This window comes from Balaenoptera acutorostrata, chromosome 6, assembly GCF_949987535.1.
Source record: "Balaenoptera acutorostrata chromosome 6, mBalAcu1.1, whole genome shotgun sequence".
NCBI lineage: Eukaryota > Metazoa > Chordata > Mammalia > Artiodactyla > Balaenopteridae > Balaenoptera > Balaenoptera acutorostrata.
The window spans coordinates 25,448,004-25,461,197 of NC_080069.1; the positions used below are offsets into that span (position 1 = coordinate 25,448,004).

Genomic DNA, 13,194 nt, shown 5'->3' on the forward strand with positions numbered 1-13,194 from the left:
TCAATGTGCCCAAACACAGGATTTTCAAACTGTTTATGCTTATCTTATAAAATCAGTATGCCATTCACGTTACCAACTTTCTCTGCTAGATAAAGGACCCAAAATTAGTATTAAGTTTCAACTGCCCCCAAATCAAGTGAGGCTCCTCTTCTGTCCCCAAACCAGTTATTTGGAATCCTGAGCAAACTCAAACAGAACTCAGAGCGCTAGTAATAATCCAGAAAAAAATAACATTTTTAGACAAATAAATAAATGAAACCCCTTCCCAGCTGACCTGATCTAAAGAAAAGTTAAAAGAAGTTATGTAGATTTTAAAAAATGATATCAAGTGTAAATTTGAATCTACACAAAGAAATAAAGAGAACTAAAAATAGAAACCATGTAATTAAAACACAAGGTTCTCATTTAAAAAATCAATTAGAGTGTAAATGACATTTTATAAAAAGATAGTAACAGTGTATTATGTAACCACAAGATATGTAAATGACAACACCACAAAGGATGAAACACAAAATGAAAATATTCTGTTGTAATATTCTTACAACAAAGTTGAAGTAACAAGATATTATTTGAAGGTAGACTGTGACAGTTTACACATAGGTATGTAGCAACCACTAGAAAATGAAAACAGATATATGTAACACAAGCCGAAAGTGATTAAAATGGAGTCATTAAAAATAAGCAGTTAATCACAGAGAAGTCAGGGTAAAGGAAAAAAATATAGATAGAAAAAATTAGAAGGTAAATAGCAAGATGGTTTCAAATTCAACCACAAAGATAACCCTAAATATAAATGATATGACCATTTCAACTAAAACACAAAAACTGTCACAGTGAATAAAAAGCAAGACGTAAACATGTTGTTTCATAGAAACTGACTGTGACTATAAAGACACAGATAAGTTACAAATGAAAGAATAGAAAAAAGTATCTATCATACTAAGCACACACTCAGCAAATGAAAGTCTGACTGACTATACAGTACCAAACAAAATTCAGAAAAAGAAATCTCACTAGGAACACATATAAGCACTGCAATATGCTAAAAGGGACAATTCATTAAGAGGATGTAACAATCATAAAAGGTTTAACGCTTGAAAACAGAGCTTCAAAATGCATAAAGCAAATTCTATTAAAAAGGACAGAAGTTAACAGACAAATGAATTATACTTGGATACACTCCTTTCTCAATATTTAATAGAACAAGTAGATAAGATATTAAAAGGATACAGGGGACTTCCCTGGTGCAGTGGTTAAGAATCCACCTGCCAATGCACGGTACAAGGGTTTGATCCTTGGTCTGGGAAGATCGCACATGCTGCAGAGCAATGAAGCCCGTGAGCCACAACTACTAAGCCTGTGCTCTAGAGCCAGTGAGCCACAACTACTGAAGCTGGCATGCTTAGAGCCCGTGCTCTGCAGCAAGAGAAGCCACTGTGATGAGAAGCCCACACATCACAACAGAGTAGCCCCCACTCTCCACAACTAACAAAGAAAGCCCACACAGCAAAGAAGACCCAATGCAGCCAAATAAGTAAATAAATAAATAAACAAATCTTTAAAAAAAAAAAAGATACAGAAGCCTTGAACAATACGATCAGCCCACTGGAACTAATTCCGATCTAGAAAATGTATTCTTTTCAGTCACATATGGAACATTCCCCAGGATCATATGCGAGACCCTAACACAAGTTACAATACATAAGACTGAACCATGCATGAAATATTGTCCAAAGTAACACACAAAGAAAGAAGTAAATAAAAAATTATAAGAGTAAAAAATTATAAAATGCACAAATATTTGGAAAGTAAACAAATTCTACGAAACCAATGAATCAAGAAGTCACAGACACAAACAGGCCCTGAACCAAGATGGCAGAGTAGAAGGACATGCTCTCACTCTCTCGTGAGAACACCAGAATCACACCTAGCTGCTGGACAGTCATCGACAGGAAGACACTGGAATTCACCAAAAAAGATACCCCACATCCAAAGACAAAGGAGAGGCCACAATGAGGTGGTAGGAGGGGCGCAATCACAGTAAAATCAAATCCCATAACTGGTGGGTGGGTGATTCACAGACTGGAGAACGCTTATACCAAAAAGTCCACCCACTGGAGTGAAGGTTCTGAGCTCCAAGTCAGGCTTTGCAACCTGGGAGTCCGGCAATGGGAGGAGGAATTCCTAGAGAATCAGACTTTGAAGGCTAGTGAGATTTGATTGCAGGACTTCGACAGGACTGCGAGAAACAGAGACTCCACTCTTGGAGGGCACACACAAAGCAGTGTGCTCATCAGGACCCAGGGGAACGAGCAGTAACCCCAGGGGAGACTGAACCAGACCTACCTGCTAGTGTTGGAGGGTGTCCTGCAGAGGCAGGGGGTGGCTGTGGCTCACCGTGGGGACAAGGGCACTGGCAGCAGAAGTTCTGGGAAGTACTCCTTGGCGTGAGCCCTCCCAGAGTCTGTCATTAGCCCCACCAAAGAGCCCAGGTAGGCTCCAGTGTTGGGTTGCCTCAGGCCAAACAACCAACAGGGAGGGAACCCAGCCCCACTCATCAGCACTCAAGCGGATTAAAGTTTTACTGAGCTCTGCCCACCAGAGCAAGAGTCAGCTCTACCCACCACCAGTCCCTCCCATCAGGAAACTTGCACAAGCCTCTTAGATAGCCTCATCCACCAGAGGACACACAGGAGAAGCAAGAAGAACTACAATCCTGCAGCCTGTGGAACAAAAACCACAATCATAGAAAGACAGACAAGATGAAAAGACAGAGGGCTATATATTAGATGAAGGAACAAGATAAAACCCCAGAAAAACAACTAAATGAAGTGGAGATAGGCAACCTTCCAGAAAGAGAATTCAGAATAATGATAGTGAAGATGATCCAGGACCTCGGAAAAACAATGGCAGCAAAGATAGAGAAGATGCAAGAAATGTTTAACAAAGACCTAGAAGAAATAAACAAACAAACAGACATGAACAATGCAATAACTGAAATGAAAACTGCACTAGAAGGAATCAGTAGCAGAATAAGTGAGGCTGAAGAACGGATAAGTGACCTGGAAGACAGAATGGTGGAATTCACTGCTGCGGCACAGAATAAAGAAGAAAGAAAGAAAAGAAATGAAGACAGCCGAAGAGACCTCTGGGACAAGGTTAAACGCAACAACATTCGCATTATAGGGGTCCCAGAAGGAGAAGAGAGAGAGAAAGGACCAGAGAAAAATATTTGAAGAGATTATAGTCGAAAACTTCCCTAACATGGGAAAGGAACTAGCCATCCAAGTCCAGGAAGTGCAGAGTCCCATACAAAATAAACTTAAGGAGAAAACGCCGAGACACATGGTAAGCAAAGTGGCAAAAATTAAAGACAAAGAAAAATTATTGAAAGAAGCAAGGGAAAAACGACAAATAACATACAAGGGAACTCGCATAAGGTGAACAGCTGATTTCTCAGCAGAAACTCTACAAGCCAGAAGGGAGTGGCATGATATACTTAAAGTGATGAAAGGGAAGAACCTACAACCAAGATTACTCTACCCAGCAAGGATCTCATTCAGATTCAATGGAGAAATCAAAAGCTTTACAAACAAGCAAAAGCTAAGAGAATTCAGTACTACCAAACCAGCTCTACAATAAATGCTAAAGGAACTTCTGCAAGTGGGAAACACAAGAGAAGAAAAGGACCTACAAAACCAAACTCAAAACAATTAGGAAAATGGTCATAGGAACATACATATCGATAATTACCTTAAACGTGAATCGGTTAAATGCTCCAACCAAAAGATACAGGCTTGCTGAATGGATACAAAAACAAGACCTATATATATGCTGTCTACAAGAGACCCACTTCAGACCTAGGGACACATACAGACTGAAAGTGAGGGGATGGAAAAAGATATTCCATGCAAATGGAAATCAAAAGAAAGCTGGAGTAGCAATACTCATATAACATAAAATAGACTTTAAAGAATGTTACAAGAGACAAGGAAGGACACTGCATAATGATCAAGGGATCAATCCAAGAAGAAGATATAACAATTATAAATATATATGCACCCAAGATAGGAGCACCTCAATACATAAGGCAACTGCTAACAGCTATAAAAGGGGAAATCACCAGTAACACAATAACAGTGGGGGACTTTAACAGCTCACTTACACCAATGGACAGATGATCCAAAGTGAAAAAAAAATAAGGAAACAGAAGTTCTAAATGACACAATAGACCAGACAGATTTAATTGATATTTATAGGACATTCCATCCCAAAACAGAATATTACACTTTCTTCTCAAGTGTGCACAGAACATTCTCCAGGATAGATCACATCTTGGGTCACAAATCAAGCCTCAGTGAATTTAAGAAAATTGAAATCATATCAAGCATCTTTTCTGACCACAACACTATGAAATTAGAAATGAATTACAGGGAAAAAATGTAAAAAACACAAACGCATGGAGGCTAAACAATACGATACTAAATAACCAAGAGATTACTGAAGAAATCAAAGAGGAAATTAAAAAATACCAAGAGACAAATGACAATGAAAACATGACGATCCAAAGCCTATGGGATGAAGCAAAAGCAGTTCTAAGAGGGAAGTTTATAGCTATACAAGCCTACCTCAAGAAACAAGAAAAATCTCAAATAAAAAAACAAACCTTACACCTAAAGGAACTAGATAAAGAAGAACAAACAAAACCCAAAGTTAGCAGAAGGAAAGAAATCATAAAGATCAGAGCAGAAATAAATGAAATAGAAACAAAGAAAACAATAGCAAAGATCAATAAAACTAAAAGCTGGTTCTTTGAGAAGATAAACAAAATTGATAAACCATTAGCCAGATTCACCAAGAAAAAGAGGGAGAGGACACAAATCAATAAAATTAGAAATGAAAAAGGAGAAGTTACAACAGACACTGCAGAAATACAAAGCATCCTGAGAGACTACTACAAGCAACTCTATACCAATAAAATGGACAACCTGGAAGAAATGGACAAATTCTTAGAAAGGTATAACCTTCCAAGACTGAACCAGGAAGAAATAGAAAATATGAACAGACCAATCAAAAGTAACAAAATTGGAACTGTGATTAAAAATCTTACAACAAACAAAAGTCCAGGACCAGGTGGCTTCACAGGTGAATTCTATCAAATATTTAGAGAAGAGCTAACACCTATCCTTCTCAAACTCTTCCAAAAAATTGCAAGGAAGGAACACTCCCGAGCTCATTCTATGAGGCCACTATCACCCTGATACCAAAACCAGACAAAGATACTGCAAAAAAAGAAAATTACAGACCAATAACACTGACGAATATAGATGCAAAAATCCTCAACAAAATACTAGCAAACAGAATCCAACAACACATTAAAAGGATCATACACCGTGAGCGAGTGGGATTTATCCCAGGAATGCAAGAATTCTTCAATATACGCAAAACAATCAATGTGATACACCATATTGACAAATTGAAGAATAAAAACCATATGATCATCTCAATAGATGCAGAAAAAGCTTTTGACAAAAGTCAACACCCATTTATGATAAAAACTCTCCAGCAAGTGGGCATAGAGGGAACCTACCTCAACATAATAAAGGCCATATATGACAAACCCACAGCAAACATCATTCTCAATGGTAAAAAACTGAAAGCATTTCCTTTAAGATCAGGAACGAGACAAGGATGTCCACTCTCACCACTATTATTCAACATAGTCTTGGAAGTCCTAGCCATGGCAATCAGAGAAGAAAAAGAAATAAAAGAATCCAAATTTGAAAAGAAGAAGTAAAACTGTCACTGTTTGCAGATGACATGATACTATACATAGAGAAACCTAAAGATGCCACCAGAAAACTCCTAGAGGTAATCAATGAATTTGGTAAGGTTGCAGGATACAAAATTAATGCACAGAAACCTCTAGCATTCCTATACACTAATGATGAAAAACCTAAAAGAGAAATTAAGGAAACACTCCCATTTACCACTGCAACATAAAGAATAAAATACCTAGGTATAAAACTACCGAGGGAGACAAAAGACCTGTATGCAGAAAACTGTAAGACACGGATGAAACAAATTAAAGATGATACCAACAGATGGAGAGACATACCATGTTCTTGGATTGGAAGAAGCAATATTGTGAAAATGACTATACTACCCAAAGCAATCTACAGATACAGTGCAATCCCTATCAAATTACCAATGGCATTTTTTACAGAACTAGAACAAAAAATCTTAAAATTTGTATGGAGACACAAAAGACCCTGAATAGCCAAAGCAGTCTTGAAGGAAAGAAATGGAGCTGGAGGAATCAGACTCCCTGACATCAGACTATACTACAAAGCTACAGTAATCAAGACAATATGGTACTGGCATTAAAAAAGAAACGCAGATCAATGGAACAAGATAGAAAGCCCAGAGATAAACCCACACACCTATGGTCAACTAATCTATGACAAAGGAGGCAAGGATATACAATGGAGCAAAGACAATCTCTTCAATAAGTGGTGCTGGGAAGACTGGACAGCTACATGTAAAAGAATGAAATTAGAACACTCCCTAACACCATACACAAAAAGAAACTCAAAATGGATTAGAGACCTATATGTAAAACCGGACACTATAAAACTCTTAGAGAAAAACACAGGAAGAACACTCTTTGACATAAATCACAGCAAGATCTTTTTTGATCCATCTCCTAGAGTAATGGAAATAAAAACAAAATTAAACAAATGGGACCTAATGAAACTTCAAAGCTTTTGCACAGCAAAGGAAACCATAAACAAGATGAAAAGACAACCCTCAGAATGGGAGAAAATATTTGCAAAGGAATCAACAGACAAAGGATTAATCTCCAAAATATATAAACAGCTCATGCAGCTCAATATTAAGAAAACAAACAACCCAATCCAAAAATAGGCAGAAGACCTAATTAGACATTTCTCCAAAGAAGACACACAGATGGCCAATAAGCACATGAAAAGCTGCTCAACATCATTCATTATTAGAGAAATGCAAATCAAAACTACAATGAGGTATCACCTCACACCAGCTGGAATGGGCATCATCAGAAAATCTACAAACAACAAATGCTGGAGAGGGTGTGGAGAAAAGGGAACCCTCTTGCACTGTTGGTGGGAATGTAAATTGATACAGCCACTATGGAGAACAGTATGGAGGTTCCTTAAAAACTAAAAATAGAATTACCATATGATCCAGCAATCCCACTCCTGGGCATATACCCAGAGAAAACCATAATCCAAAAAGACACATGCACCCGAATGTTCATTGCAGCACTATTTACAATAGCCAGGTCATGGAAGCAACCTAAATGTCCATCGACAGACAAATGCATAAAGAAGATATGGTACATATATACAATGGACTATTACTCAGCCAGAAAAAGGAACGAAATTGGGTCATTTGTTGAGACGTGTATGGATCTAGAGACTGTCATACAGAGTGAAGTAAGTCAGAAAGAGAAAAACAAATAACGTATATTAATGCATATATGTGGAACCTAGAAAAGTGCTACAGATGAACTGGTTTGCAGGGCAGAAATTGAGACACAGATGTAGAGAACAAACGTATGGACACCAAGGGGGGAAAGCAGCGGGGGTGTTGGGGCGGTGGTGTGATGAATTGGGTGATTGGGATTGACATGTATACACTGATGTGTATAAAATTGATGACTATTAAGAATCTGCTGTATGAAAAAATAAATAAAATAAAATTTTTCTTAAAAATGACACACACACACACACCAAAGGAAGTCACAGGATGGGAGTTCCTTGGCAGTCCAGTGGTTAAGAACCCGCCTTACAATGCAGGGGATGCGAGTTTGATCCCTGGTCGGGGAACTAAGATACCACATGCCATGGGACAACTATGCCCACACACCTCAACTACTGAGCCCACGCACCACAACTAGAGAGAAGCCCACACACCACACGAAAGATTCTGCATGCCGCAACTAAGACCTGAGGCAGCCAAAAATAATAAATAAATAAATATTAAAAAAAAAAAAGGTCACAGGACACTTAAAAAAGTATCTTGGACTAAATGAAAATAGAAACACAACATCAAAATCTGTGTGTGCAGGGACATCCCTGGCTGTCCAGTGATTAAGACTCCGAGCTTCCACTGCAGGGGGTGCAGGTTCAATCCCTGGTCAGGAAAGTAAGATCCCACATGCTGCATGGTACGGCCAAAAAAAAAAAAAAATTGTGTGATGCAGCTAAAGCAGTTTTCAAAGGAAAATACAGAGCCTTATGCCTACATTGAAAAAGAAAAACAAAGCCTCAATTCATGAGCTTAAATTTTATCATAAAAAAGCAAGAAAAGGAAGGGCAAGTTAAACCAGAGTACAGAAAATCCTAAGGAATCCAAAAACTAAATAAATAAAGCTAATAACCATGTTAACCAAGGTTGCAGAATACAAGATAAAGATGTAAAAATCAGTCGTATTTCTATACACTAGCAATGAACAAGCCGAAAATGAAATAAAGAAAACAATTCCACTTACAATAGCATCAAACAGAATAAAATACTTAGAATAAATCCAACAAAAGTATAAAACTTACCCACTTAAAGCAACAAAGTGTCATTGAAGTAAATTTTCAAAGACCTAAATATGTCAGTCCCAAACTCCCTATACACACTGCTATATTAAAAATGGATAACCAACAAGGACCTATTCTACAGCACAGAACTCTGCTCAATATTATGTAACAACCTAAATGGGAAAAGATTTTGAAAAAGAATAGATACATGTATAAGTATAACTGAATCACTTTGCTGTACACCTGACACTAACACAACATTGTTAATCAACTGTACTGTAAAATAAAAAGTTCAAATAAAAACAAATATAAAGTTCACATTTTCATATGTTTATAGAAATACACAACAATAAAGTGGCAGTTATGATAGTAAAATATAAAAAAATTTAAAATAAAAGACCTAAATAAATGGAAAGACACATACCTCATATTCAAGGATCAGAAAAGTTAGTATTGTCAAGATGGCAATACTCCAGAAATCGAGCTACAGATTCAACCCAACCCCTATCAAAATCACGGCTCTATTCTTTTACAGAAATTGACAAACTAATCTTAAAATTCATATGGAAATGTGAGTTACCCAGGATAGCTAAAATAATCTTGATAAAGAAAAGTTAGAGGGCTCTCACCTTTCAATTTCGATTACTCTATGTTTACAGAAAACACTCCTGTTTTTCCCCTGTATTACTGTAACACTCTAGTCACAGAATACTTCTGTATCTCAATACTACTTCACTGCTGGTCACTGAATGTGTAGAGGTTTTTCACATTACCAAACAATTCTGCAACACCAGCAGGGTGTCCTACAATTCAAGTCAGGCCTGACTCTACCTACCTGGACTCCACAACAGATCTTACCAGTTAGAAGTTCAGCTCAACAGGACTGCCCCTCCTTACACTTCAGATGCCAATTACAGGTCCAGATTGCCACCTGTGCTTTCGACCAACTTGCTGTAAATGGGACAGCCTCATCCTCAGGTTCAGTTAATTTGCTAGAATGGCTCACAGAACTCAGGAAAATAGTTTACTTACTAGATTGCCAGGTTTATTACAAAGTATACAACTCAGAAATAGCCAGAGGAAAAAGCTGCAAAGAGCAGTCTTCTATGCCCTCTCCAGGAGCATAACCCTCCCAGCACCTCCACGTGTTCACCAACATCAAATCTGTCCAAAGCTCTCCATAGTTCAGAGATTTTTATGGAGGCTTCATTATGTAGGAATAATTGCTATTAGTGATTAAGTGAACCTCCAGCTCCCCCCCACCTCCCTAGAGGTCAAGGGGTGTGCCTTCAAGTCACAACCCTCTAATGACTTAATTGGTATCCCTGGCAACAAGCCTACATCCTCAGGGGGGGTTCCAAAGGTCTCCTCATTAACATGAATTCAAGCATGGTTGAAGTGGCTTGTTATGAATAACAAAAGACAACTTAATCTCTCTTATTACTTAGGAATTTGTAAGGGTTTTAGGAACTCTGTGCCAGGAACAGGGATGAAGACCAAATATGTCTTTCTTATAAATCACAATATCATACTATGCTACTAAGGTATAAGAACAGACATCATAAGAATAAAAAAACCTTAAAAGTACAATGGAATACAATTGAGAGGCCAGAAATAAACCCTTACATTTATGGACAATTGAATTTCAACAAGGGTGCCACAATTCAATCAGAAAAATAATACTCTTTTCAATAAATGGTTTTGGAACACCTGAATATTCACATGCAAAAGAATGAAGTTGTACCTCTGCCTCACACCATCTATAAAAATTAACTCAAAATGAGTAACAGACCTAAATGGAAAGACTAAAATTGTAAAAAATGTAGGGAAAAAAGAGGAATAAATATTTTTGATTTCCGGTTAGGCAAAGTTTTCTTAGATTTGACAAAAACAAACAAAAGAAAAATAGACCAACTGGATATTATCAAAATAAAAAATTTCTGTGCTTCAAAGAACTCCATGAAGAAAGTGAAAGCAACCCACAAAATGGGAGAAAATATTTACAAAAATTTAACTGATAAAGAGGCTTGTACCCAAATCATATAAGAAATCTTACAAGTCAACAACGAAATGACAAATAACCCAATTTATTAACGGAGAATGAATGTGAACAGACATTTCTCCAAGGAATATATACAAACAGCCAATAAAAAATTAGAACACGAAAAGATGCTCAACATTAGGGAGATGCAAATCATGACCATAATAAAATCCCACTTCACATTCACCAGGAGGGCTTTTAAAAAAAAAGACAGACAATAACAATGACTAATGGTAGTTGTGGGAAAACTGTAACCCTCATTCATTGCTGATGGGGTGGTAAAATAGTTCCACTGCCTTGGAAAATTGTTCTGGCAGTTTCTAAATTTGTTGAACAGTTACCTTATCGCCCAGTAATTCCATTCTAAGTATATACAAAGTAGATTGGAAAACTGGGTACACACAAAAATGTTTACACAACTGCTCATAACAGTCAAAACAGTCATAACAGTCAAAACAGAAACAACAAATGTCTATCAACTGATAAACTGATAAACAAAATGTGATATATCCATACAACTAAATATTAGCTTGGCCAGAAACTGAACTGGATTACTGATGCGTATTACAACAGTGATGAACCTTAAAAAGGTCATGCTAAATGAAAGAAGCCATTCACCAAAGGGTACATATTTTGTGATTCCATTTATAGGAAACCTCCACAATAAGCAAATCTCTAAAGACACGGAGTAGATTAGTAGTTCCTAGGAGCTTGGGAGCAGGAATGGAGAGTGACTACTAAAGAGTACAGGGTTTCTTTTGAGGGTGATGAAATTATTCTAAAATTAAATAGTGGTGATAATTCCACATCTCTGTGAACATAGTTTAAAAAAAGCACTGCACTGCACAAATTAAAAGGGTGAATTTTTGGTACAAGAATTGTACCTCAATAAAATTGTTATTTAAAAAAAAAAATTCTGACAAAGTAAACTTCAGGTCCACATTGTTTCTGTAGTGAATTCTAGAGTGAATTTTTAAGGACGAAATGACACTAATTTTATAGCACTAGGGATAGGAGGAAAAGAAAAGATCTGACAATGAGAAGCTATTTAAGGCATATGACTAACATCATACTTAGCAGTGAATAAATGAATTCTTTCACATTAAATCCCAGCCTGACTGAAAAAGAAATTAAAGTGCACAGAGATAGAAAGAGATAAAAAAATATGCTTATTTACAAATCACACTATTTAGTATGTAAAATCAAAACCAAAAAACTAGAACCCATTAGCAAGTAGCATCCATACAAGAATTCAAGAGTAAGTTACCATTCTAAAATCCATTTCAGCTACCTCGAAAATTTGCAGATTAAAGAAAATAAGCTATACCTTTACTACAATACATACAAAAAGGTATTCAATATAACTCAAGAGTGTACATTCCTGACTCAAGTAAAATCTTAGCAAACTAATCATAAAAGGAAAATAACTTACATTGATAAAGAATGTATAAAACAGGCTGAGAGCAATCTGAAATCAAGAGTTAAATCCATCACACCACAAAGTGGGAAATGAATAGAGAGCTGACCTCAGATATGTTCATCTTCTGTAGCGTTTAGGAAGGTGCAGAGGACTGAAGATTCAGCTGGGGGGACAGAAAAAGGACACTGTCAGGACACCTGGCCTGCTTTACAGTTCCTACATTCATTCACCTCCCAATCACATCAGCAGCCCAGCTGAGAAGCAGCCTCCCTACAGCATCCCTTCAGCCCTTGAAATGGCAAGGGAAAGATCCTGTGGAAACACCATCTGTCCATCTACCAGTTTGAAATGATCACGGGGCTTAAACCTACCACTCTCATTTGGTAAAAATAATTTTGTCTATTGATTTAAATTGATTTAATTAAATACAAACAAAAATGGAAAAACAGATGATTGAAGTACAGCAAAGGATGACACTACTTCATTAAAATTAACAGTAAAAAAAAGAGACACAGGCTGCATCCTTTATCTATTTTCCTAGCAAAACTGTTTACCCCTTGAGTTAGAGAATCCACAGACTGCCCAATAAAAAGGATGCGGTGCTTTATGGCAAAGTGTTAAAACTTACTACTTTCTAGTGGGCTGAAGTTTCTCAAAAGGGACTCTTGATAAGTTTCTTTTGATTGACTGAACAGTATGAACGACTGTTCGACTCCTGGCTCTGTCACAATCCGGTTAAGCCTGGAGAAGTCACCGGCCCTCTCAAACTCAGGACCACCTCACCAACCTGAGACTCAGATTTGCTTTTTGCTTAACGTGTGTCTAATGCAGATGCTCATACCGTTATCACGAGATAATTGGGAGGCTTATGTAAACCACCCAATGAAAAGAACAAAGTGCCTTCTAAATAACAACATTATCACTTTTTCGACGGTTAGTACCTGGCACTTGGCTCTTTTTCCAAACGACCCATACAGATTTCTCAGAACAACGCCATGAAGCAGGCATTATTCATAGCCTCCTTTGCAGACCTGACTCGCCCCCAGGTTACTTCTCCCGCCCACAGTACAGGTGACACGGCTGTAACTGACCGGGTCTCTCCCGCTCCAGAGCAGGGCTGCCCAGCACACCCTCCGCCCGCGCTTTCTGGCCCGCTCACGGCC

At 37.6% G+C, this 13,194-nt stretch overlaps 1 protein-coding gene across 8 annotated transcripts in view; it reads right to left on the reverse strand.

Annotated features, from left to right (window-relative positions):
• LOC103000102 (serine palmitoyltransferase 1-like) overlaps window positions 1–13,194 on the reverse strand; it is a 241,929-nt gene that overhangs the window by 163,487 nt on the left and 65,248 nt on the right. For 4 of the 8 annotated variants that reach the window (XM_057547879.1, XM_057547881.1, XM_057547882.1 and 1 more), the window contains one exon: window positions 12,138–12,194. The exons of the other annotated variants lie outside the window; for them this stretch is intronic. Coding sequence is in view for 3 of the 4 variants with exons in the window: in XM_057547881.1 (XP_057403864.1) it covers window positions 12,138–12,152 (15 nt within the window). In the remaining variant the exon portion in view is untranslated. The remainder of the gene's footprint in view (window positions 1–12,137; window positions 12,195–13,194) is intronic. 8 annotated transcript variants of the gene reach the window in all.